Below are 27,847 nucleotides of genomic sequence, written 5' to 3'. Positions count from 1 at the left end.
TATATTAGTAGCAGTTTGAGTCGGCGGGCTGAAAACAACGGCTTTCCTTTTGACGTCAGGACTTCCCTCGACTTGTCCTTTAAGGTTGTCAAGGGTTGCAGTTCTCGTGTCAGAACGAGGCAGTTTGACGTCAGTGGTTGCCTCTGATTGGTCCTAGTTTATTTCCGGTGGGGCAGCCATCCAAGGGCTGGAAAAAGAGAATCGCAGAGTTTTGACGGCTGTCTATAAGATAAATTGTAAGCTAGGAAATAAAGATATAGACAACCTTTAAACATCTAAGGTAAGCAGGTTTTTTTGTTATGTATTATTGTTCTTCTCTAAAGGGATAAGGCTTTACGCGAGATAAGTGTAGTGTACAGTGTACACCTCCCGTTTGTTATGATACATTTTCAAGATGGCCTCACTAGGAAGAGGGCTCTGCGGCCCCCAATATGTTTATTTCTCTCTCAAAGTTGCGAACGGTTCATTTAATGATAAGCGCGCATATTTTGGTGTTATTCAGATAAAGTTACATTACAGTTGTTTCTGTTGTTTATGTCATGAAATACTGAATTTTATATCTCTTATTAATAATAATAAAAAATAAATCAGTCGTCATTTAGCGCTTTGCTAGTTCTGTTTTCGAGAACTGTCAGTTTGGAGGCAGGGTGCCGACAGATCTAGCGCCGGCAGCAGTGGTCTTAGTGTTTGTAATGCAAGCATAGTGTGACAAGCAAAAATATAATTAAGAATTGTCTCTAAGTTAATATTAGGTTTGCATGTTAGCTAAGCTTGCTACAGATTCTTTTCAATTTGTTTAGTTCGAAATAATAGCCGTTCACCTGATTAACTACGTCTAATAACCATAGGGCATAAATGCAACGTATATTAATTTTATCTTATCAACTTGTACTTATTAACATCGACCTAAATCCATACAGCGACTGATAATGCCACAGCAGTAATGATTTCGTAGTGTATGGGAAGATAAATACCTTTAATAACTGGTAGTTGACTTTAAACAGTTGTGCGGGATTTAGGATAGACTAAATTTTTGGAACTGGTGACCTAATTCATTTTTCTTTATTGTGTTAAAAGTTTCACAGTAAGAATTATATTACAGTCTTAAAAGCAAACCATGTTTACAGTACACTTTGTTGTGTAGTCTGACAGAAAAGTTTCACATGCCAGATTCACATGCCTCATACACACATGAACACACTGAAGAAGTAAAAGAAATATCTAATTATTTAGTATGTACAAGTGCAGTAACACAGTCATTATGTAAGCATGTATGGGACTTATACTTATTTGTAATTTTTCTTTTTGCATTCTCTCCATCGATATTGTACAAAGGTTATGTTCACACTGGGATTTTGAACTACAGAATAATTAAAATGTCAGAGCCAATTTACATTAATCTGAGTAATACCAAAAAGCAAAACAAGTGCAGGTAGTGTAAGTGACTATTATTTGCTTGGCAAATAAAAAGCTGTCAATATCAGGGTTTGTTGTCAGTTGCCCATATCTTGCTTGCAGTTATTATTATAACAAATGCATTTTACAGTCATTCCTCTGTTAAACCTGTTTCTCATAACTTTTTGTGGCTCATACCTACTTTGGTAGTATTACTAATAACCATAATTCTTTATTTTTTATTTTAACTTAAAAATCATGAATAAAGTGGCCTCAAAATCTTTCCTGGTCTGTCTGGCATTGCACACTAGGTTGTTATGTAACATGTTCATTTTCTCACTGCTGTCAATGCGTATTTCTGTCTGAAATTATTTTATAATTTTAATTATACTGTGTGAATAACTGTTCATGACATCCATAAAAATGGACATTTTAAGCAAAATTCTTAAAACATTGGATTAAGTGCAAATCTCCTAAGATTAAGGCAGTCAGTCCAGTTCTCTTAATTTTTACAATAAAAATTTTGTTTTAATAATGGGCAATTGAGCAGGGATGCTCTTGTAACAATGGTCAGTGGAGTTTGACATTTAGCTGAGGCAAGATGACGTGACCAAAGAAATGTCAGTGCTGTACTGCACAAGCTTGTCTTGGTGACACAAACAAAGCAGTGTGCAGCAAACCTTACACACACACACACACACACACACATATATAAATTTATGTATTTCATAAATACATTAACATCTTGCATACAAATTGCATGTTTGTTTGACTAGTAAATAAGAGGCTACTAAGCCATTTATCGGCATGTATAAGTGTTAAGCAGAGCAACGACACAACTTAAGCAGTCGAAAAATCTTTGCCACAATCCACTGAAAGTACTGTATGATTGCTTAACATGGTTAGCCCAAATAAAATAAGACTTGTAACTAGTCTGCTAATTAAACTAGCCAGCTGATTTAAATACTAACTAAACACTAATAATGCTATAATACTAATACTTATTGCCATATTTATTCAACTGTGATGATAATGAGCTTTGTCAAATTACACAGTACAACCTGCTTTTTTACGCAGATGTTAAGTCTCCTTTATACTCCATGTACAATTTGTTAAAATGCAGCTGTCTTTGCCTGGATTTTACCCCATTATTACATGTCCAACCTGAAAGAAATGTAAAAATCAGCTGTTGCATTTCAGCTTCCTTTCACTAATCTAGGCAATACATCATGAAATTGTCCTCTCTGACACAAAAAACTGGAAGATCATCAGTAACCACAAGTTCAGTATATTTTAATGGAAATGTTAACCTCACATTTTGAACGCTGGTCTGTCACTAAAATGAAATGAGCATATGGACGATGGGCAGTTACATTAAATTATAGTAATTACATTACTATATAATTATTTTTTAATGTGCGTATTTTGTCTTCTAACACATCCTTTTGCACAATATAGAAATAATCTTTGTTTTGAAGTGTTATTTTATTATTGGAGTATGATCGAAGAACATGTAATATTTTATGTCTTATAAGGAGTATTGGTGTTAATTAGTATTATAATTAAGATAAATGACTTTTGCTGCTTAGTTAATGCTGCTGACTACAATGAATTATAGCTGTTACCCATTTATGTTCATTTTAGCCATTTATTTTAGCCATTCAAGCACTTTGCTCAAGGATGCAACAGCAAGGCTGTTCCAGGGAATCGAACCATTACACAACACACAGAAGTATAACCAATAATCTTCATGACTGTGAAATTTGTTCATAATTATGCCTCTTGTCTATCTTGTAATTAGTTTAGTTTTGTTAATGATTTTGTTGTTATGACTTAACAGCTCAGTGTCACCCAAAGAGGATCCCTAACTATGACATTTGGCTTAGTGGTGTCTGCATTATTGGATCTGTTGCATGCAGTGAAAGCATGAAATCACACACAGGAGAGAATTAGAGCTCTAATGAATTAAACACAAGCCAGGATGTCAGATGTGGTGCCCGTTACTCGATAACAGCTGCCGACATCTGGTGAATTTCAAGTCCCTCATGGATACACTGTAAACAGTTACATGGGCTCAGTACTGATGCGCTAAGTGATGGTTACTACAAGAAGCCAAAGCATACACTATGGTAATATATGGTTCTGCGTTTTACATAGTGAGAAGATCAGAAATAATGCAACATACTGTCCACCCATTATGTGCATGTATCAATGTAGCAACCATAAGGTGAAATTTATAATTCAAATTTAAGTTCTTTTAGTTAGAAGGTATAATATGAAAACAGTGTCCTTTACAAATGCTCGTATTCACTCGTAAGTACGAGCTCATTTGAGTTTTTGCATACTAAATAAAAGTGGTTAATCAGTTATATAGAGTTTTGGATAAAGCTTGGTCAGTTCAATCTAACATTTTTTTATATGATTGTGAAAATATGAAAGAGAAACTGAAAAGGAAATGACCTGTTTCAATGGAATATTTCAAAGAAGCAGTATCATGGATGTACTTTGAGCATAGTGCTGATAATACTATCATCAGTATTGGTTACACATTATGGGGTACAGTGCTGATAATACTATCATCAGTATTGGCTACACATTATGGGGTACAGTGCTGATAATACTATCATCAGTATTGGCTACACATTATGGGGTACAGTGCTGATAATACTATCATCAGTATTGGTTACACATTATGGGGTACAGTGCTGATAATACTATCATCAATATTGGCTACACATTATGGGGTACAGTGCTGATAATACTATCATCAGTATTGGTTACACATTATGGGGTACAGTGCTGATAATACTATCATCAATATTGGCTACACATTATGGGGTACAGTGCTGATAATACTATCATCAGTATTGGTTACACATTATGGGGTACAGTGCTGATAATACTATCATCAATATTGGCTACACATTATGGGGTAGTTATTTTTTCAAGATCAATCCCTGTGGGGGGAAAAACTTTGTTTAAAAAAGCTTTGTCTTGTGATCGATCTGTCTTCATGATTGTCTAATCAATATACATTTTCCCCCTAATTTTACAAGTGTTTATTTCTGGGACCTAGTGCACCCTGCAGTTGGAGATAAATAAATAACATTTCACTAATTAGAGATAAAGTTACACTTCATTTCATAAAAGTAAAAAAAACTATGATTATGATTTCAAAATACTCAAGAAACCCTTTTAGATTTATTAAAACTTACACAAACTCTGATATTCCTTTGATTTAAATTTGTAGGGATTTTTGGATTCCCCTTTTAAAATAGGCGCAAGGCCGTGAACCTGTCGCTTTTTTGAATTTGACTTCTGTGTTTTGGTTTGGAGAAACCTCACATCACTGCTCATGCCTGGGAAATGTTCCCTCCCGTACCCCAGATCTCCTCTGCAGGTCAGCATGGCGTCCGGCAGCTCGAGCAGCGAGGAGGAGAGGAGTCTGCGTGAGTGTGAGCTCTACGTGCAGAAACACAGCATCCAGCAGCTCCTGAAGGACTGCATCGTGCAGCTGTGCACCTCGCGGCCCGACCGGCCCATGGCTTTTCTTAGGGAGTACTTCGAAAGGCTGGAAAAGGTCTCAGTCTTGTTTTCGCTATTTAACTGCGGCTGACAGATTTAAGCTTACTTGTATTAGCAGTCCTGCTAAATTCCACGGTGCTCTGTTCCTCCACCAGGAGGAGGCCAAGCAGCTCCTCAGCCAGCAGAAGTCGAGCTCCCGCTCCGACTCGCGCGAGGAGGAGGTCTCTCCGCCCATGAATCCGGTGGTGAAGGGCAGGCGGCGACGCGGAGCCATCAGTGCTGAGGTCTACACCGAGGAGGACGCCGCCTCCTACGTCAGAAAGGTGACCGCAGATCAGGCCACTCCTGCACCTCCTGCATCCTCCCATGCCGTCTACATCTCTGTTTTGGAACAGCATTCATATGAAGCAGTCTAAGAATGTATCTGTCTGTAGAGTAAGATTCCCTTAAACCAAAATGATTCATATTAGCCCTGGTTTCAACAGGTTTATCTCACAAAAAAACACCTCTCAGTTCTCCCACCAGCCTTCAGAATTCAGGTTTAAGCAGCCATCATTCGTCTAAGAATGCAAATTCCTGATTTGATTTTGATTTTAAGGACTAATACATTATATATCCTACTGATGTCACACTCTACAAAACAATCCAACCAGTATTCAGTGATAAATCTAGAACTCTTGTTGATTCCTGGTTACTGGGCATATTGGGCTGCTGAGGAACTATGTCCAAAAATGGTGAATGAAAGATCTCAAAGTGTTTGGCCCCTTATAAGTTCCTGCTGCAGAATTTCTGCTGTCTTCAAAGTAATTGTCATTACTGGTTTGGAAACACTGCATACATGCTGACTAGCTGAATTGCTTTGCATAGAAGCACACACACACATTTGGCTGTTTACTGGGTGTCACCCTTGACTGTCTGGCTTGGGAACTTCTAAAAGTAACCCTAAGTGAGAAGCTAGCAGATGGAAGATGAGACTGGGGGACAAGTCGGGTACAAAATGATCAGTAACATGAAACACAAACTTGTGATTAAACAAATAGCACAGGTAATTGATAATACAGGTCTGTTGAGCTACTATAATGTCATATATTAATAACTCCTGATATTTTTTTCACATAGGTTATACCTAAAGATTACAAAACAATGGCAGCCCTGGCTAAAGCAATTGAAAAGAATGTGCTCTTTTCCCATTTGGATGATAACGAGAGAAGGTATTTCAGTGCTTTTTGTTCTGATCTATTGTGTGTAATTTTTAATTTAAACTGCAGTAATAATTCAGACAATTAATGTATGGCACCCCTGTATTCTAGCGATATCTTTGATGCCATGTTCCCTGTCACCTATATTGCTGGAGAGACTGTCATTCAACAAGGTTAGTTAACTGTTTCTGTTAGCTTGTATAACGGTGGAAAATCCCCAGCAGAACTGGACCTGCTATCAATTTCAGTGCAAAAACATTATTAACATATTTTATGTTTTGCACAGGTGATGAGGGTGATAACTTCTATGTTATCGACCAAGGTGAAATGGATGTAAGTTATCTATTTTTAATATACGTTTATTTATTTGTTTGTTTGTTTACTTAAGCCTATTATTTATATTTATAGTGAAATTAGTAACTCGTTGAGTTTTTGATGCTGCAGTAGCTTCATTGCCTTTCTAGAGACTTTCTGGTAATTGGGGCCCGTCAGACACAGCCAGTTGAGGCAGATTCTCTTGGCTCTTGGCAGGTCTATGTGAACAATGAATGGGCCACCAGCATCGGTGAGGGAGGCAGCTTTGGGGAACTCGCCCTCATCTACGGGACCCCTAGAGCAGCCACTGTGAGAGCAAAGACCAATGTCAAGCTTTGGGGGATCGACAGGGACAGCTACCGGAGGATACTGATGGTGATTGTTTCTCCCTATAGTATAAGTATGCAACCGGATGAATTTTGTTCTGGGCCTAAAAGGATGATGTACGCCTGCCCATGACCACAAATACAAATGATCATGGGTACCAAGCTGCCAACATACAAGCCCAGTGCAAACATCAGTCTTTTAATCACCGTCTTTCTTTTCTCTGTTTTCAGGGAAGTACTTTGAGAAAGAGAAAGATGTATGAAGAGTTCCTCAGCAAAGTATCAATTTTAGGTTTGTTTCACCTATTTCCATGCCTGCCTGTTTTCTTTCTAAAAGCCAGTCTGGGAAAGCTTCTCCATTCCTTGGTCAACCTCATGCCTCTTGGGCTTAGCTTCTGGCTTGACATTTCTTTACATTGTAATTGAAAATACCTCGCAGTCTCTTGCAGCTGGATGACATTTTGTCAGCTGGATATTTTACTTGTCAGGGAGGTGTCAGGATTCCTGGGGACTTGGTCTGGGCTTGCTGTTACTGCTTCTTCACTAGTGGCTACTCAAATTCCAGTCATTGACTTTTACGTGGCAGGTTTATTGCATCCTAAGAATTTTGAAAGAGCTTGACTCGTATTGCAGTGATAGGATTTGATTGGTTTGTGTGTCACATCTTAGGATGGTCTTCTGCAGATTGATAATGTTAGGTCATTCTGTCCTGTATGCAATTGTACAAGTGTGCACAAGTGACCCTTGTAATCAACGTGTTTCTGGATGTGGGTGTGACTAAACGATCTGTCTGCAGAGTCCCTGGACAAATGGGAGCGCTTGACGGTGGCTGACGCCTTGGAGCCTGTGCAGTTTGAGGATGGGCAGAAGATTGTGGTCCAAGGAGAGCCTGGAGACGAGTTCTTCATCATCCTTGAGGTTTTGTCATGAATCCCTTTAATATTAGTTTATGGCACCGCTTGGATTATGATTGTGTCTGTTAATCACTGGAGTTCTCGCAGTGTCACGCAGTGTCATTCTGCAGTGACTGATGTACCAGCATCAGTAATGTATATTCTAGGGGTGCACCGATTGCAGTTTTCTGGCCGATCAACGATCACCGATCCTTAGGCAACCTTACCTGCCGATCTCGATTTTTTTTTGCCGATCTTGTTTCTTTCATAACTAAAAGACAGTTACTTCAATGTTTCCATTTTTATTGAGTAAATTGATATGAATACTCACAAAACATGAGGTAGTGTCCTCAAATATAAATGAACATATAAATGAGCATTGCTGTTTGAAGTACAAAATCATATTTTTTCTTCCAGACTTTAATTTCTCTAATTTTGTAAAAAAAAAAATATATATATAGCTGTTATGACACACTTGTCCAAAAAATAGGGAGGGAGGCAGCCTGCACTGCACCTCTCTCGGGAATGGGAGAAAAGGCTGATTTAACCCTCTGGGGCCTAGGGGTAGGAAACACACTTTCACTGACTGGGGCATGGTCACACATTTCATCACACTTAATTCATGGCAAATAAATTATTTCTTATATATTTGTTTTGCCATTACACTCATCTTTATTTTAATATATATTGTAAATATGTCAGATTTTTGTTAAGTTTGAAATTTGACATCAAAGTATAGACATTGCAAAATGCAGTTTGGAACACTTGCAGAAACATTATAAAAGTACATAGTAAGCAATGCTGGCAGTTTGTTTTGATCCCAGATATCTGATCACCAAAGTCTTGGCTACATGAAGATGACTAAATGGTGTAGATGCAACATTAATTTGGATAAATAAATAAGAAAAACCTAACTCATGTAACTATTTCTGGCTCCTTTCATTGAATATGTAGCAACTTTCATGTGTATGAATGAGCCATTGTCACCTGGCCACGTCCCCAACCCCCTTTTATGGCGCTGAAGGGGATGTATCTGGATCGCGTTTCACCGTTGCGCTGTTAATCAAATTACCATGCGAATGCGATTTGAATACGCGCTAATGCGGCTATTTAGAATGTGAATAGCGATCTTCGGGTGAGAGCGGTACTACACGCCCCCGATGCAGGTAAAACAAAGTAAGATGACATGGTTTACTTTTTTGCCGATTTAACCTAATTAAAAAAAACTTTAATACTTCCGACAATGGACGTTTTGAAAAGAAGACAGATTACGGATTTAGCCAGCGTTTTTTTCATGATTATACATTAAGATTTCAGCGAGATATTTATAAACTGAAATAGACGCGAAAAGTACGCGATGTCGTCGACGACATACTCGACCCCAAAGAGTTAAAAGCATATAACTAAGATCGGTGGATCTCATGGGAATATGGTCGATTTCTGATCCCCTCAAATTAACGTGATCGAGGCCGATCGATCGGTGCACCCCTAGTATATTCAACAGTATAATTGGAATGAGCTTCGGAAGATGCAGTAATGGGAATGTTAAGGCCTTGTTTTAATGTTTTCTGCAGGGTTCTGCAGCCGTATTGCAGCGCAGGTCAGAGAACGAGGAGTTTGTGGAGGTCGGACGACTTGGGCCCTCCGACTACTTTGGTGAGAATACTCTCACGCTTTTTGTTTCTTTGTTGTAGCCGTACACAATGACCATGTGAAAGTGTCATTTGTAACTGCAGCTTAAAACCAGGAAAATGGATTGGGTCTGTCTGTGATCCAGCCTACATGTAGATTTTTTTGTTTTTCTTTATCTCCTGAACCTGCAGGTGAAATAGCGCTGTTAATGAATCGGCCTCGAGCAGCCACGGTGGTGGCCCGCGGCCCGCTGAAGTGCGTCAAGCTTGACCGGCCTCGCTTTGAACGCGTCCTGGGTCCATGTTCAGATATTTTGAAACGAAACATCCAGCAGTACAACAGCTTTGTATCACTGTCTGTCTGAATGTTACCAGCTCCTTCCCTACCTGCAGGGTCCACCAATGCAATCCAGTCTGCTTTTATGTTACCATTTATTTGTTGAATGCATTTTACATACAGTGAAATAATTTCATATGTTCACTATGCTCTGCTACCCACCAGCATACCTGCTTTATCTGTCTGTTTATATGTACTTAGTGCAAGATTTGAAGACTTTTACAAGCGTTTGTTCCATAAGCTTTCTACATAGCAGAATATCTAGCGGGTTTGTTTTTTTTTTTTTTTGTTTTCTTTTTTTTTTATAATCCAAAAAGGAACAAAGTGAAGTCTCCCCACAGTCGCTTCTCATTGTTGTACTGAGGAGAATAGTGACAAGGTGTTTTAAAGGTTGTTCTTACTGTATGAAGCTACTCTATAACAGTTAGAATTAGGAGAACAGCAGATGTTTTAAAATCTGTTCAGTGTTTCTAGACTACAAAAAAAATTGGATTTGTATTGCTGTTAAGTATTTTGAGGTTTGGCATATGTTAAATTGGCTGCTGTAGCTTTGTTTTGAAGTAGTTTATTTCAGGGGTACTATACATGAAGTGTGCTGTCACAAATATGGGGACCTGCTCAGGTCCCCTAATTTGCACATTCGTTAGTGTTTTGATTGCCCCAATTTCTTTTTCGTTATACATACAAACAATACGTTATAGCGCTTACTTTTCCTCCACTGCATAGTCCCTGTAATTTGTAATTATTATTTAGTAAGATGTATGTTTCACTAATGCATGTTAAAACATCCCTTTCCTACTCCTCATTTGTGGATATTTTCTGTTCTGTTCTCCCCAGCATGTCACTTGGTTTGTCTGCCAACTCCCCAAAGCAGAAATAATTAATTTGTAGATGTATATTTACTAACTTTATGTTCTGAGAGCTTCAGACAACCGTTACCGTGGATGAGTTCAGCATTTCTTCAGGAAAAAAAAAAGTCAGTGCTTTTTGTGCAGCTGCCATTTTGTAAAAGAAAGAATCTGCTTTACGTGTGCAAAATGTATGACTGGTAAATGTATATGAAATTTAATTTGCCTCTGGAGAGAAATGAAAAGCATGACTAGTTGTTTTTTTTTTTTTTTGTTTTTTTTTTTAACAAAATGGTGGTTATTAGTGCATGCATATAAGTTCAACTATGCTAAATTTCTAACTGAACATCTGATTTATTTTTATAAGTATATGTATAAAAAATTATAAAATCTATGTTTTGGGGAGTTGCATATCCCATGGATGAATACAGAATATTATGGTCATAATTACACAGCTTACAAAGCTAGTGCCAAATGCCACAAATACCAAGTAGTGGTTCAAGAGCCTGAAAATAACTGAAGAGGCATAAAATATCAACTTGTACTTTTTACAGGGTCACTAGGGTATGTTTTTATTTTATTTTATTTTAACTGATTTTGGCCTACAGAATAGGATCTTTAACTGCTATACATTTGAGAAATTTACCAGTGTGAAATCTCAGAAAGGTTTGGACGTTCAGATTAAATGGTGAATGCGCAGCGACTGTTTGGTGTAAACTAGAATTGCAAAACAAAATAACTAGCAAATATTTTGCCTTCAATTTAACTATTTGTTTTATTGGTTGTTTGGTTTTTATCGAAAAAGAGTGAATCACCCGTGGGATGCATCACACGTTAATTCAGTTTATCCCGTTGACCCTTAAAAGACGAATCCTTGCTCAGTCTTAAGTGTGTTTCAGTATTTACCAGTTTTTGTTACATTTCTCAGTATGCACCAAATGATTAGCAGTTTAAACATATTCCACTGTTCTATAACGTATATAATCGCATATCTTTTTATCGTTATAATTGTTACTCTTAATACTATGTATAGCGTGAACTAGTATAGGACTGTAGTTGGGAGTGACCACAAGCTCTGAGCAAGTAGTGTAAAGTTCAGACTTTTTGTAAATGCTTATTTTTCCATGAAGTCTATTATAGATGCCCAGTGCCATGACTTAAATATACAATGTTTGTTCTGTTTTCAACAAACAAAATAACAGTATGTTAGTTGTCTCCTGTAAAAGTGTCATGGATCAATATTTTCTATTTATTCATGATTGAATGATTTTATTAAATTTATTAAACCGGAAGTGTTATTTTTCTCTCAAGCAGCATCACAGCATGCATCTTTATTCAAACAAATTCAAAATGATGCTCTAAAGTCACATGAATTTTATGTCTTGAATTGATACAAACATTTTGCATTCTTGTTCTATGAAATCTGGTACAATTACATTGTGTTACCATGAAATTTGATTTCTAAATTGATGTTCACTGCCCTTAGTACTTAAAAAAACTAAAAAAAACTTGTGCAAGTAAGATTGAATGGGCTGATAGGTGGTATTTAAGTATGAACGCCCTACTCGTCGCTGTCCACAGCAACACCTGAATCTGAAATATTGAATATACTGAAGACCTGGGTGTGGGTTTAACCTTGTATCTGCATACGAGTGACTTATGGTCGACCTCATGCCTCACCTGTCCTGGGTATAAGTGATGCGAGTACCTGGTGTCATGCTCATAAAATAATGTCAGCATTAGCCCAGCAAATGGTGGGTAATTAAAATACATATACATATATTTTTTCCCATTTGGGCCCTGGATATGGGCTTTTTCACCTTTTACTTAAGCTGTATACTGCTTTCTCTGACACCCCCCCCCCATATTTTTGGACTCTTGTGTACCCCTTTCTTTCTGCATAGCTTGTTATTTAATCTGTTATTTTCTTTTAATTTGTCAAGATTTATTTTATTAAAGTTCTCTATCACATGCTCACTTAATGGCTCTATCAGTCCAGTCAGTTCAGTGGAGAGTATGTATGGATGCATGTATGTATGTCTATGTATGTATGTACAAAAAAAAAAACTGAACATAGTCTGCCTTAGCTTGTGTAACCAGGGTGACGGTGTCCCTGTTAGCCCAATCTTAAGCAGGCCCATAATGCCTGCAGTGATGACGAGATGTCAGCCATCAGAGGACCATTTTTGTTTCTCTTGTTATTCATGACTATGTACGATTTGATTTACTCTGTGTGCTTTACCCTTTTCCTTTTGGTATAGATTGTCCTAACGGCAGGTCAAGCAATAAAGACATTAAATTCTTAAATCTATCCATTGTGCGTTCCTGTTTTGTTTCAACAGAGTCTGAAAATAAGTAAAATATTAGTTATTACTGTATGAATGCAAAGAGATTGATTGGCTCATTAGTTTGGTGTCTGTCCAGGTACTGCGTAATTTAAAAAGTCATTCATTGCATAGCTTTTTCTGCAAGGTTGCTGAAGTAAACATTTTTGGGGTTACCTACTGTATATTGTCTCCAGTAGTCATTTTTAAAAACTCTGTCCTGCGCATACACAGTTTATATATTAATTTTAAATAAATTACATGTTAATTTACCACACTTAAATACAATAATGTTTGTAAGCTATTAAGTATTCAAAACTTTTTATTATTTGGTCGCTATTGAACTGTAAGTGCATTTTTCACCTCACACACTAGAGGTCAGTGTAGAACAGCTTATAACTCTTCAGAACAAGGATGTTTGGTGTCAGGGAAAATGTTTCCTCTCAGATTTCAGATTGGTAGCTTTATGCAAATCAGCTTCAAGTAGAATAATACGATTTTTTTTTTTTTTACCTTCATCATAAAACTGAACACAGTGCGGTTAACTTTCCAAGCTGTCCAGGGCGATTTAATAACCCACAAAAAACTGGAAACGGCACGGGGTTTTATTTGTGAGCAATATGGCCTGTACCAAATGGCTATACTGCATTTGCCAGAGCAGCTGTTTTAGTCTACAGGGCTTTAGATGTTTGAGCATTGATTTACAAATGCTGTGTTCAAAACAGTGGTTCTGCTTATTTTCTTTCACGAAAGTACCTACAATACTTCAGCCTAGATATTCAAGCTATATTTCGGTGTACATGTTCTGATAATTTCCTTCACTCCTGTGCATTATGTTGCCTTCAGAGTAATAATTAGTTTCCTGCGCTTGTTTACAGACGACTTTAAGTGCTTTCGAGCAGTTGTATTTCAGAATAGGTATAGGGCTTATTAAAACTGCTGTGTTCATAGGGAGAAGGTTTTGTTTAGCAAAGGAAACTGAGTTCTGTCTTGATGAGACAGGGGATCTGGGGTATTACAGCCTGTCTCGAAAATAAGGCCGTAAACCTTTCAGGCTGCAGATTGTTTTATTGGTGACACTTTCCTACAGATGGAATATCACTTATATCCCCTCAGACATATCTTACTAAGTTATGTGAACCAATAAGAGGCTCAGAAGAGTTGTGTTTGTGTATGTATGTATATACACACACACTTAGGAATGTAGTTCTGAGCTTTCATTGCACACGCTAATGGCAATTTTCTATTCAATTGGAACTCTCTGATAGTGCTTTTCCACCAATAGAGAACCGGTTCCGTTCCAGTTCGCAAACCTATTTTTGAATGGTTCTGCACGTTTCCCCCAAAATAAAACCAGGTTTCTGTTGAGAACCAAGAAATAGATCCTAAACAGGAACCTTGATGACATCATGAGTGGCCGTGTACCATTTGATCTACAGGAGCAACACATAGAGGCAGTGGTGGAAAATTTACTCACCTTTCTTACTTTAGTAAAAGTACACACACCACACCAAACTGTTACTCAAGTAAATGATTAGAGTAATAGCCTTAACCCTGATAATGGATTATAAACATGTCACAGGCTGGTAGTTTGAGACCTCTCACTAACCCGACAATATCCCTCGTCGTCCACTATGGAAAATCGCCCCGTGTAATCATCTCCATTATTTCAGTGGTTGTGTCTTTAGTTCTGGTGCTGCGAACTTTGAATACTGATAGACTTTGGGCCTAAACATCGGCCGGCAATATCAGTATGTTAACGAAAATACTGTGCATGTCTGCATATCTCAATGCTAAATATAATACTACTACTAATAATAATAATAATAATAAAAAGAGAAATATATTGTTGAAAGAAAATAGCAATCTCTATTCTGTGAAAAAAAAATCTTGATTCACATTTTACTTTTGCAGCCCTATACTCAAGTAAAAAGTTTTTGGCTCAGAAATGTAGTGAAGTGAAAGTAAAAGTTGCAACAACTTAAAATACTCAAGTGTTATACAAATTCAAAAAAAGTATAAGTATAGTGACGAAGTATGAATACATGAACTTTACACCTCTGCACAGAGGTCAATGTAAACTCAATGTAAATTGGTGGAAATGCCATCTGGTTCCTGGTTGGGCATCTGGTTCCAAACTGAACTGGTTTGCCAACCAGAAAGGAACCAATTCTTTGTTGGAGGAAAAGCGCTATGAATTTGCTCTCTGTCATCCATCCATTGATCGATTTTCTACAACTGTTTATCCAATGCTGGGCTGCAGCAAGTCCAGTACAAACAGGGCAGGGTACACCCAGAACTGGATACCAGAACGTTACAGGTCGCATACAAACACATAATCACACACCATGAGTAATACAGAGATGTCAATTAAACTAAATGACGTTTTTAGGTTCCAGATATTTTAGAAAATAACACTTCTTAGCTTTTATAATAAATGCAGCTTTTGTCTTATTTTTACTAATTTTCCATCAGCCATGTCGCTCAGTAGCCTACCTTTTCTAGAATGCCGACACATTTGGGCGATGGGAGGTTAACATACGTGTAAATGTCCAAGGTTAACATACATGTAAACGTCTGAGATTAACACGTAAAGACTGTAAAAGACAATTCCTTTAAGAACAAATAATGAAACAGCACTGTTGACTCAAAACCTGTAAGATTTTCACTTTACATTTCGAAATGGAAAAGGAGTGCGATTTCCTGGTCTTCAGGAGCCTCGGGTCAATTCTCTCTCTCAGTTGAAATATAAGTTACTACTGACAAAAGCTTGTTGCAAAAAAAATGAAAAAAATATATTCTATTTTTCACTCCACATTCTGGGAAAAATAATTTACTTTTTCATAAATTCGGTAAATTTTTACACACTTTCATATACAAATGATAGGGATGCACACCCCAGGCAACCACAGACTTCGTAAAGATATGTCCAGTAAATAAAATGCATGTTTATTTTCCTTATCGAGTGAATTAGTAAGAGGAGCATTAGCAGATCAGCTTGTGAGGAAAAAGTGTGCATAAGAGTCAATGTCTTAAGTTATCCAGTGCTTCGTACACCTTCTCTCTGTCAGGGATCACGTCACCCCCTCTGCAGGATCCCTGTGCTACCTCATGTCACTGGGGGTGACGGTCCCCCCGTGCGACTCCACAAAGTCGACAGCCACCACCTGCGTCTCGCCCAGCTTCCTGATGCAGGTCCGTACGGCTTGGAGGATGCGCCGCAGTCGCCGATCCAGGGCCTGCAGGTGCGGCTCCGTGAGGATGGACAGCAAGGCATCCCGGCCCAAAGACTCCCTCATGACATCGCTGAGCCGGTAGTCGTCCTCGGACAGCAGCCTCAGACGCTGCAGGGTCGACCTTTTGATTCTGCCACGGCACAGAAATCGGCGTTCACTGTGAAATCAACCTTTCAGGCAACGTGGTAGGCATTGGCTTAATCACATCATGATGTGGAGCCGTAAGTGTAACAAACTTTTCTAGGTGAATTGTTTTCAGTCGGCAAATGATTTGCATGCCAGGCTAATTTCAGTTTATATTAATGATGTTAAGTAAATTTTTCACAGTGTCATGTAGGCGAGCTTTCTGCATCGAGCAGCAGATCCAGGAATCTAGGTCAGCGTGTCTTGGGTGCATGAACAGCAGCTGTTTGGCCCCAATCAGCAAGCTGACCCACACCTCGTATACTCACATGCAGCACTGCGTCAGTGGGGCCAGTATTGACATTTCGTCGTGGGAATGTTTCCCAAACCTGCGGAAAGAGGCGAGGCAGAGGTGTATCTGGACAGAGCGCCAAGGAAACGCCCTGCGCAGCATTGTGCAACAACCACTGCTGTTACCTACGCACCCCCTGGCGTTGTCAATGTGGAGAAGTAAGCTGTCATCTCCGAACTTGGTGAAGATTTCATAGTGGTGTCGGTCCATATTTCCTGAGAAAAAAAATATAAATAATATATAATGTGTGTTCTATATTCTATAAAATATATAATATATATGTATATTTTCCATAGCACCTGGGCATCTATTTAGTGGAAAAGAAACAGTATATATAAAATATTATATAATATTTGCTATGTAATCTCATATTACCTATGAGGAAGTCAAATATAGCCATATCTATGATATTAAGTAGTCTGTTCCCAGAGTTGTATGGATAGAGCTGCTTAATAGAGTCACAGAAGAATGGATTTACTTCCCATCTGTAAGAGCAGAGAGTGATGCATTACTTTATAGGTAAAAAATGCTTTTTTCATAGATCTATATGCACAGTTTCACAGACACACATAGGTCTAGCAGGTACTTTAGGAGACAGGTGTGATGGCTGTGTGGTAGTATGTGGCATTTAGCGGGCGGCTGTGTGATAGTATGTGGCATTTAGCGGGCGGCTGTGTGATAGTACGTGGCATTTAGCGGGCGGCTGTCTGATAGAACGTGGCATATAGCGGGTAGCTGTGTGCTATAATGTGGCATTTAGCGGGCAGCTATGTGATAGTATGTGGCATTTAGCGAGCGGCTGTGTGATTGTATGTGATATTTAGCGGGCAGCTGTGTGTTAGTATGTGGCATTTAGCGGGCGGCTGTGTGATAGTATGTGGCATTTAGCGGGCGGCTGTGTGATAGTACGTGGCATTTAGCGGGCGGCTGTGTGGTAGTACGTGGCATTTAGCGGGCGGCTGTGTGATAGCATGTGGCATTTAGCGGGCGGCTGTGTGGTAGTACGTGGCATTTAGCGGGCGGCTGTGTGATAGTACGTGGCATTTAGCGGGCGGCTGTGTGGTAGTACGTGGCATTTAGCGGGCGGCTGTGTGATAGTACGTGGCATTTAGCGGGCGGCTGTGTGGTAGTACGTGGCATTTAGCGGGCGGCTGTGTGATAGTATGTGGCATTTAGCGGGTGGCTGTGTGGTAGTATGTGGCATTTAGCGGGCGGCTGTCTGATAGAACGTGGCATATAGCGGGTAGCTGTGTGCTATAATGTGGCATTTAGCGGGCAGCTATGTGATAGTATGTGGCATTTAGCGAGCGTCTGTGTGATTGTATGTGATATTTAGCGGGCAGCTGTGTGATAGTACGTGGCATTTAGCGAGCGGCTGTGTGATTGTATGTGATATTTAGCGGGCAGCTGTGTGGTAGTATGTGGCATTTAGCGGGTGGCTGTGTGATAGTATGTGGCATTTAGCGGGCGGCTGTGTGATAGTATGTGGCATTTAGCGGGTGGCTGTGTGATAGTATGTGGCATTTAGCGGGTAGCTGTGTGATTATATGTGATATTTAGCGGGTGGCTGTGTGATAGTATGTGGCATTTAGCGGGTGGCTGTGTGATAGTATGTGGCATTTAGCGGGTGGCTGTGTGATAGTATGTGGCATTTAGCGGGTGGCTGTGTGATAGTATGTGGCATTTAGCGGGCGGCTGTGTGATAGCATGTGGCATTTAGTGGGTGGCTTGAGGACCATCTTACTCTTCTTTCCCAGTGAAAGTATAGGAGCGAGTCCACGGGTTTGGGATGGCGAGGCGCGGGGCGATGCTTAGGCTAGGCAAGTAGGCCGACATGGAGCCCTCCAGAGCGTCGGGGCTCCCACACACCGCGTATTCTGTCTTGCACATGTACAAACACTTGGCGAAGAAACATGTGTTGTTCGCTGCAGGAAGGTAGGCAATGGAAAGTCAAGGTCAAACCCTCACACTATGGCTTTTACAATGCCCCCGCCCAAAGGATTCTCTGAAACTGCCACACATTAGTCATGTCACTGTCTTCGTTTACAGCAGCTACAGCAGCTGGTAAGGCCTCTAACCCCAGAAGTTTGTGATTTTCAGCCTGCTGCAATGATGAGCCAACTATACCTGCATTTCCAGAACAGCCTTTGTGGAGTCCAGTTTTTACAGCTTTCTGATAAAGTCCTACAGGAAGTACTGTTCTACCAGCAAGTATGCCCGTATAAAGTGTTGTAATGTATCTGATAAGTTGAGTTATCAATGTCAGACTTAAATTGACTGACATCACTGCTCAGCTGAACTTTTGGACTCTCACCTGGAGAGGTGAAGAAGACACTTTTCAATTCTTCATTGTGTGTAGTGTACAGGATTTCCTTGGTGACGTTGATCAACCTCCCAGCCACAGGGGGCACTCTCCGAAAATCTAATATTCTGTCAGAGAAATTTTGTGTTATCTTCCAAAGATAAGGTAGGATGGAATGCACAATAAAGCATATGATGAAAGCCTTTTTTTTTTATCTTTCCTTGCATTTTATTATTTGTGTGTGTGTGTGTGTGTTTTGTGTTGCGGGTTTTGTTTTAATTTTCTCTATAAAATTTTATGTTTTATAAAGAAGAAGCCTTATACATGATTATGAGAAACGTCTCTTTAGCAATGTTAATTACATGCTCAATAACAAGATGACACTCATCTCTGCTGTCAATTGTAATTATTCTAACCACAAATGTCATTGTGGAAACCTTCTGGCTTTCCCTGGCTGCCTCACGATTATTCTGTCATGGAAAGATGAAAGACCACAGCAGCCTGCTGTCTCTGGCTGTGAACTGTGAACTATGAATCATGAACCATGCCAAGACAGATTTCTGACATTAACTGATTTTCTGAAGTGATTAATTGCGACTTCTAGTCCTGTCGCAACCACCCTGAAATGTTTTGTGGAAAAACCTTCATAAAGCAAGCCACAGAGGGTGAGTTCATCATTAGATCACCAACCACACTATTTCGCACCAGGATTTGCACTAGGATTTAGAGTCTATTGGCCATATTCATTACACTTTGCGTTTTGGTCTTTTTTTTTTTGCTTAATTTTATTTAAAGTATGGTTGTTAAGGACACGGCACAGGCGTATAAGCTGAAGTTTGCCGGTCTGACTCATGCCGGATGCCCCACTGTAGCACCCCACTCAACTCTGTCTCAATAACAATAATCACACTGAGCTTTAATGAATGTTCCTGAAAGCTTGGCATGGCTCACCTGCAATTAAACCTGATTTTACCAAACACTGGGATTAGACACCTTCCACTGAAATTCAGGAACAAGACCTACTCACCATATCTAATCCCTTTTACCAACCCAGTTAACATACTTGCTGTTTGAAAATAGAATTTGGTAATATTAAAGTTGTCTCTCTGTTGGTGAATAGATTTTACATACACACTTTGTTCTTGTGTGTTGGGATTGTTTGTTGTTGTTTTATTGCACGGACCCCCTACCATGTGGCTAATGTGTGACACACGTCAGAGCAAGCAGAGGGATGAGTGTGTAAATCCTAGACGATGAAGCAGCTCTGATGAAATGAAAGGCTTGTTAGCTAAGCAAGGCTAATGTGTCGAAACATGGGCGTTGCACAGTTGCCCAAGTCTGATGTTTCTGAGAAGACTTGCTAAAGCCTTGCTGGTGCAATGAATGTTACTGACAAAACGTAATTAAATGGATAATTAGATCCCTGAAAGGAATCACTGTATGTGTACGGCATCTCCTTTTAAGAAAAACCATGTGAAAAGTTTATGATTATAACTGAACAATTAATGGTAATACAGAGTTGTCTTCTTTTGAGATGACAGTCCATAAAGCACGTGAGTCACCAGTGTGAACTCCCAAATAAGCTTGTATAAGGAAAAAGTAGATGTACTGTGAATGATTACTTTTAATGGAAAGAGCTGAACACAGTAACCCCTCAACATTCACAGATATAGCAAGGACTTACACTAACAAATATTATGTAGTACTAATATTTATATTTGATTTTATGTGATCCAAACCATTTTAGTATTGTTTTTGGCTTACGCGTCACCTGCGAGTTTCTGCAAGCCTCAGAAATATTCCTGTTTAATTGTTCACGGTCAGTTTGGGAATAACCAAAACGGCGAGTGTCAAATGTGTAAATGTGAAGGGGCTACTGTACAGCCAACCTTTTCCAGTAGATCTTACTACGTACAAAATTACTACTGCTGAAGGGGGCAGCACATTGCCTGACATCCCCAAAGAGTGCTGTGTTTGCATGTTCTCTCAATATTGTGTAGGCTTGCCATTGGGCCCCATCGGGCGTTTCCCAGCATTGTGGACTTTGCTGATTGGAATAGGCTCCAGGAACCCCTGAGCCAGGATCCTGAACTAGATAAGCAGTTGGAAATGGATATGTGGGTTACTAAAGAAGATATTACTCACTTAAGGACTGGGGCAGGGCTTATGACAGCAATAATTAATAACAGGATCACATCATGGAAAACTCACAGCTGCGCACAGTTAAGAACAGTTGGCAACACTTTTCTTCAGGGGACACTACTAATGTAGTAGTACACTCTTACTTAATGTATTAGTTAACCAGAAACAAAGTGTTAGTTATCTACTTATACCATGTTTGTTCATCATTTATCAATCCTAATGGTTCATGTATTTCAGGAAGGAACTATATTTATTCATGATTATTCAGAATTCACTATACTGGCCAGGTACAACTGCCTGTACTAGGAATTTGTTTTAGCAGTATTGTAACATACATTTACAGACATCATGGACCATAAATCAAGAAAAATAGAGTAAGTAGAAATGGAATTGAATAAAATTGTGCAATGATTGCAAATCTGTGCAATACACTATCAGTAAATATAAACTGAGAGGGAAAGCAGATGCAGATGAATATTGAAATATAAAAAGTAGAGAATATGATATGAAGCACAATGCAAAGTTATTGTATTTAATTAGTGACTGAGTTACTAAGTTATTTGTGCCCCCTCAAGTAAAGTCAGAGCAGACAGTCACTAACTACAGGATCTCCAAGCTGTGTCGCTGCCGCACTCACCTGTCCAGGTGGAAGGCGGCTATTTCAGCATTGTGTCTCTGCAAGTCAACAAAATAAAAGAAGTCTTCGGGTGTTTCCTGCTCCCTCGCTTGCCTGAAGTGAAACAGGGTTAGAAAAAGCCCGACCAGAATGACACTGCCAGTGCTGATGCTCAGTCAACATTCTCTAACCACCAAGACGCCTCCCCAGCAATGAGCTTCCCTGGTGTTCCACTCCAGCGATAAGTCTCACCTCATTGGCTTAAACATGGCCTTGCCAAAGTCCTGCAGTTTCAAGGCCAGCTTCAGATGGTGACCACTTGGCTTCACCACTAGAGTTTGTTAAGATAAAACACATCTGAGAATCACACGTTACCATTTACAATAGGTAGAATGAATAGTCAAACTGGACAAACCTATGTCTTATTTGTTCAATATTTAAATATACAACCGAGATTATCAATACCTCAGATCCCTGCACTTTTGGGATTCTAGGAAAAAGAAATCAGGCAGAACACATTCAGTTAAAGCTTGCAGTTTGCATTTTGGATGATAATTTGAATGCAGTTATTTTTATGTAACTGCTTGTGTTAAAGAAGTGTCTCTTAATTTGTCTGGTATTGTCGTATAGAATATCTTCTGTACAGCCCTCACCTCCAGGCTGGTTTATTTTTGACTTCTCTTGGTTCAATTCTTTATAGACTTAGTGGCATTTTAAAAGAAAATTATACACCAAGTAGACACAAAGAACCTGCGAAACATGAAGCACGTTGTTCCTGAGTTTTCCTGAGGGGATATTCTGCATTTGTATGAAATTCACAAAAACTGAGAAGAACTGGGAGGGAACAAAGTTTAGTTTTTTTTTCCTTGTTTTTTTTTGCACTTGGCAGCATTTAAGGTAGCTGTGGTTTGGAACAGACTTTGTTTGAGTGAATGCGGTGTTGGGGCTACAAATCCTGGAATGCTCTCATGGACACTCGGCTCTGTGTGATTGGCGCTCGCGTGTTGCTTTTTGTACATGATGAGATTATTGTCTCCTGGGGGACAGGAGCGGACTGTGTTAGTAGGGCTGATGACCCGCTTTCCAGCCCATGGAGAGAAGAGTTACAAAATACAGCATGTTGTTACACGGTTATCAAGCAGAAATATTTCTGCCCTTTAAAGTCAACGAGTGATTTGTGACTGCCTCCAGGATATGGGCTATGGTGAGTCCAGAAAACCTCAAAAGAATTAAGAATTATAACCATTTATGGGCCTGAAAGCATTTGAGAAAGAAGGTGATTTTTCCATAAGCCTGACATCTGATTTCATGCACTGATCTGTGTTTTCAACATATCTTGGGAAAGTCATGGTGAACATCTATGCCTGATCTCCAGTGCCAATGACCAATGTGTCACCAAGAGGTCAAGGTCCGTGTAGTAAGGTTTGTAGACTGAATAGTGTCCCCCCCAGAGTTACGGCGTACTCTAGGACAGACCAGGCAAACATAAGAAATTTCATTCTGAAGCGAAACAGATGCCAATCTTGTTCTCCCACACTAAAGGCAGCAGTCTTAACCACATCAGCAAGAGGCTCAAGCCTCATATAGTGGGATGCTGTGATTGCTAAGCAGAGTGAGTTAGAAAAATTTATGGGGTTATTTGTGTATCCTAAATTGCCGCACTGTGTCTTTATTGGCACGCTTCACTTGGTACATCGTAATATGTCTGTTTTTTACTACCATGCGAAGGATAAGATTTCCATAGTTCACATAGAAAGAAATGTTGCACAAGACCTAGTGCCATTATTGATTTTGTGTCTGTTTTCATGCTTTTGTTACTTTTATCAATAGGCCAAAGTCCCTGTAGTAGAGCTGGATATATGTTGCTTTGGACAAAAGTGTCTGCAGAATAAATGAACTGAAAGAACTAAATGAAATGTAAATTCATGAAGTTGAAAGTGTGGTAACTAACTCACCTTGCGAGCAGTCACATACTCCTCTGAGAGCTTTCTCATCCTGTGTGTAATCTGTAAATCAAATTGACGTGTTTATTATGTATTTTTAAATACAGAACGGTCACTCTACATCATTTATGCAAATGTTTATCTGAAAGGCTAGACAAATTGCAACCACAAAGCCACGGTTTAGTGCACCTCCTCCTGGGCTTTGCCATCTGCTAGCTTTCCTACGATTGTCTGCTAACAAAATACTTTCTATTCACCGCTAGTTCTCTTCTCATTCGCAAGATATCTTTTATTGACTGGTACCTTTTTACTTTCCTACATGTTCTACATGAGAGTGTTTCCGATTATGATCCCTCTCTGTATTTGCAAACTATCAGTCTTTTTCATTTTTATTATTCCTGTTTAATCTCTTTGATCAAATGCTGTTCAATCTAAGATTATGTGCTTATTTACTCCATACTAGCCCTTTGTATTTATGGTATTACAGCACTATTTCTTGACTTCATGTCCTAAGACCTATGAGACAGTTTGCTGCTCAGTTGCATATCCCAATAGTGATGTTAAAGAGCCTTTGTACGTTCTGTTTTCCCAGTGCCTTTATGTAATTAGGCTTACCTAAGAACACTACATCTGTATTAAGGTTCTCCAAGGCTCCTTTTAGAGTCCACTCCATTTTTTCACGTTTAAATTTCAAGTTTTGTAGTTTTGCATGCTCAAACAAATGGTAAATCTGATCCGTCTCCTCTGACATGATTCACCGCTCATTGATGCGTTTGCCTCCTGATAACCATGCTGACATACCTGCACCAATTATAGCAGCACTGTGCATGTCCTGGAGCAGCTGGTCAATGCTGGGTTCATCACGGGCATACAGGGCATAGCGGTTAATCCCCAAATGGAACTTGAGCCAGCTAGCTTCTGGGTCAAATGTAACCTCATGTCTGAGTAAAGAGATGTTGGAGGCTGCGGCAGCTTCATTGTAGTATCTCTGATGTCTGAATAGGGGAGGAAAATATAAAACAATGCATGTTCAGTTTTCTTAAGGTTCTCTGTGTTGAACGTTTACCTCCACAGTTCCTCTGCTATGTACATTTGCTGTTTGCCACTTGAAGTTTGTTGAGTAACAGCCCACACTGAGGCGGCTTGCTAAATCCGTCAACAGCCACCCTGGTGAAAATGGCGTCTTAATTATATGTCACCTGTAGTTATCACCGGAGGCGTGCCGATGAACCGCAGACCGGCACTTACAAGCGGCTCATTAAAGACGGCCAGTGATATTTAAAAGAAAGGTGAGTCACCAAATGCTAGGGTTCTCTGGCACAAATGGGCCATCGCATTCAAGAGCTGCGGACGTGAATGCGACGCAAATTCGGCAAGACGTCGCCACTCCCCCCTTCCCCGCCCGCTGACCTGCTGCTTGTGACAAATGCTACATCTCAGCGAAGTAAACGAGAAAATCAAAAAACTGGACCAGTCGATCATCGATTATTTTTCGATGAAAGGCATTTTTAAGATGGCAGCGCTCCAGGCCGGAGCCCACGCATGAGTGTAAACAGGATGGTCTCACCGAGCTTGTTTTCCCCTGTAAAAGCTTCCCCTCTCTGCCAGCACTGCACTGCACTGCACGGGTGTTTCGGTGTGTTACATAAACACTGAAATCAGCAGTCCAAGGGCCACATGTACCAGAGTTTTTTTTTCGTAGCAGTGTTTGTTGATCTACCGGCTGGCCGTGGCTATCATTTCTCCATCCCTGCTGGTGGTTTTGGGGAGGAAGGACACGTGAGGTGCTCTTGTGCTCCTTACCGCAGCCCCTCATCGCCGCTCAGGCCAGGCAATCAGGGCTTTTCACCGCAGGCCACAGACCAGAGGGAGGGCTGTGCGGTGCGGCCTACTTTAGGTGTCTCCTCAGTGAAGCCGAGCAGACAGGCAGAGTGGGGGGGCTGGCCAGAGGAGGGCTATGCCGGACATCCGAGTGGCCCACCTGCCCGCTATCGGCCCCACGTGGCTCTGTAACGCGAGTGATTCTTCTGCATTAATGTGACAACAGCTGAGTTGCAGGACTTTTTAGCCAGTTCAGCCCGATGTTCTCGTCATTTTAATAAGCTGTTGCGACAGTTGGCAGCGTTCCTCCCCGGGGGCACCGACTGTGTGCGCGAATTTAACCATGAGAGCATAATTTTCCTCTTCATTATCATTACAGTAAAACCTATGCTTCCAGTAGATTATGTGCTATTTTATACTACTGTAAGATACCTTAAATTTCAGGTGCATATCCAGCCTAATTATAAGTTGACTGATACTCGGATTATATTAACTCTTTGCTATTCTTTAACTCTCGCACAATAATCTACCTGGCCATGTTGCCATGTTTAATTATATAAATGTAAGTTAGTTGAAAGGGAAATTATTATAGCATGTAACCCTTATTTAAATCTGTAACAAGGTTATGGCTGATATGAAATATTATGCTCTTGTGCCCCGCAATACATGTTGTAATAGAGACATACTGGGATCTGAAGGGCAGCAGATGGTAAACTGTTTCTGAGAGAATCTTCTGGATACCTGTACGGGAAGGGATACTGATCTACACGGAAGCTGGTCTGCTCTGAAGGGCCCTGTCCTATGTGCTGATCTCCCTGCTCTCCATCGATACAGGATACAACAGGATCGCGGCAAAATAAGGGATAAACTCCACCAGCAGTCACTGACCTTCACAAACAGTTATGGCTCTACAAAGTCCAGATCTCACAAACAAATCTTGCGTGCAGCTTATTGGAGGAGATTCTAGCCTTGTTACAGTGTTATAAAACTGGTCCTCACCTTCACATTCTTGAAAATGATTGTAATAGACCTCAAAAGTACTTCTATGTATATTTTGAACATTGTTAAATTTAACTTCTATATTTTCAAATTATTCTCTTGAAGTAAAAAATTTTGGTTTTTTTTTCCAGGAGATCTGGCCAAAATGGCCACAGATTAACCAAGCAAAAGCGAAATAAAAGAAAAACAATGGAACCGTGTAGTATTTTCTGTTTATATTAGGACATAGTCATTATTTAATTACGTTATATTGTCGCAGTGACTCCTGAACGATGGCTTCGATGTTGGAGAGGTGTGGAAGGAACCTGCTGCTCTTACCTTTCCCAGCGAGACACCTTCCTCCTGTAGTGGCTCATTAGCTCCTCTGGCTGCAGCAGGACACCTTCTTCTCCAAGATTAGGGCTTTGAAAGTTGTAGAGAGGATGGGTGAAAAGCCTCTCCAGCTTGGGTGCCCGTTCCTCGCCTCCGGTCTCCGAGGAGATGGACGTGACCCCCAGTGCTTCCGGCGTGTTGGCCGGCGGCATGGAGGCGTTGGACAGCCATGGGGTCGCGGGAACGTCGGCACGGCTGCTGTTGCCTCCAGTCACTTCCAGGCACGGGCATCCCTGCGCGTCCAAGGCGTATCTCTCCCGCAGCCTGGGTAAGAGCACAAAGTAGACATCGGCCGCGAAGACAGTGGCCAGGGTGACGGCCATCAGCTGCCTGTCTCTTCTCATCCACATGGTCGGTGCCGAGAGTCGTCTGGCCGCGTCTCCCCCGTTCGCATTCCTCCCGATCTGGCGTGGAGCGCTGCTGCTGCGGTGCTGCCAGACTGAACCGACAGAGGCAGCACCCGCCCCCCCCCCCCCCCCCCGGCACTACTCCAGATGCACCTTCCCACTTCCCCGTAGACACAGCCCCCAGACGCGCTACGAGCCAGCGGCGAGAGAGGGACGGCCCACAAACTCTTCACCCCTCCTCAGTCTTCATTTCTTACCTGTAAATATCACACTTCACATTTCCTGGTATAGATTACAGCTTCATCTTTCGCGGGTTTCAGAAACTATCCCGTGCTCAGTGGGTTGTCAGTGTTTCTAGACAGAGGATGAGAAATAGCTTTGCTGTTTCCTAGCCTCCGTCTGTGGTGTTACTATGGTATTTTGGAACATTCACTGCTGTATTTGGGCGTGTTGAGCAAAAGCATGTGTTGGAGCAGAGTGTGTTTTTAGAGCTTTTAGTTGGACTTGTGTGGGGTAGAAGTACCAAGGTGCATTAAATACAGGCTAACTCAGTATTCCAAAAATGCCTAACTAGATCATTACTATTTTTAGCAAGTCTCACAGTTGTACAAGAAACAACCCTAAGATTTCTTAACATTAAAATTTGTTAGCATAATAAATTAATATACAATTAATGATTGAATGCATATGGACTTTAACTATTTTCACCAACCATGTTCTTTTGATGTACAGGCATTGCAGTTGTAGATTATTTAAAAAAACTGACATAGCTTTGGAGCAGGTAGGGGCCAATTCTGAATA

The 27,847-nt window shown here is 40.3% G+C and overlaps 2 protein-coding genes across 3 annotated transcripts; one reads left to right on the top strand and one right to left on the bottom strand.

Moving 5' to 3' along the window:
• Window positions 1-122: 122 nt before the first annotated feature.
• Window positions 123-12,780, top strand: prkar1ab (protein kinase, cAMP-dependent, regulatory, type I, alpha (tissue specific extinguisher 1) b). The gene is made up of 11 exons (XM_023820530.2): window positions 123-280; window positions 4,783-4,975; window positions 5,076-5,243; window positions 6,040-6,131; window positions 6,231-6,292; window positions 6,406-6,452; window positions 6,651-6,809; window positions 6,992-7,052; window positions 7,557-7,678; window positions 9,228-9,309; window positions 9,477-12,780. Exons 2-11 carry the CDS (start codon window positions 4,802-4,804, stop codon window positions 9,647-9,649), a joined length of 1,140 nt encoding a protein of 379 aa, XP_023676298.1. The 5' UTR covers window positions 123-280; window positions 4,783-4,801; the 3' UTR covers window positions 9,650-12,780.
• Window positions 12,781-13,841: 1,061 nt separating this feature from the next.
• On the bottom strand, window positions 13,842-27,151 carry fam20a (FAM20A golgi associated secretory pathway pseudokinase). 2 transcript variants are annotated; one of them, XM_023820544.2, is made up of 11 exons: window positions 26,646-27,151; window positions 24,309-24,502; window positions 23,520-23,570; window positions 21,817-21,895; window positions 21,586-21,678; window positions 18,819-18,934; window positions 18,249-18,429; window positions 16,880-16,989; window positions 16,638-16,719; window positions 16,482-16,541; window positions 13,842-16,159 (listed from the first exon to the last, which is right to left on the bottom strand). In XM_023820544.2, exons 1-11 carry the CDS (start codon window positions 27,047-27,049, stop codon window positions 15,898-15,900), a joined length of 1,632 nt encoding a protein of 543 aa, XP_023676312.2. In that variant the 5' UTR covers window positions 27,050-27,151; the 3' UTR covers window positions 13,842-15,897. The 2 variants fall into 2 exon arrangements, with proteins under 2 accessions (XP_023676312.2, XP_023676321.2); XM_023820553.2 differs by having other exon boundaries at window positions 16,020-16,159; window positions 16,630-16,719.
• Window positions 27,152-27,847: the final 696 nt, after the last annotated feature.

This window comes from Paramormyrops kingsleyae, chromosome 5, assembly GCF_048594095.1.
Source record: "Paramormyrops kingsleyae isolate MSU_618 chromosome 5, PKINGS_0.4, whole genome shotgun sequence".
NCBI lineage: Eukaryota > Metazoa > Chordata > Actinopteri > Osteoglossiformes > Mormyridae > Paramormyrops > Paramormyrops kingsleyae.
This window is presented reverse-complemented; position numbering and strand designations above follow the sequence as displayed.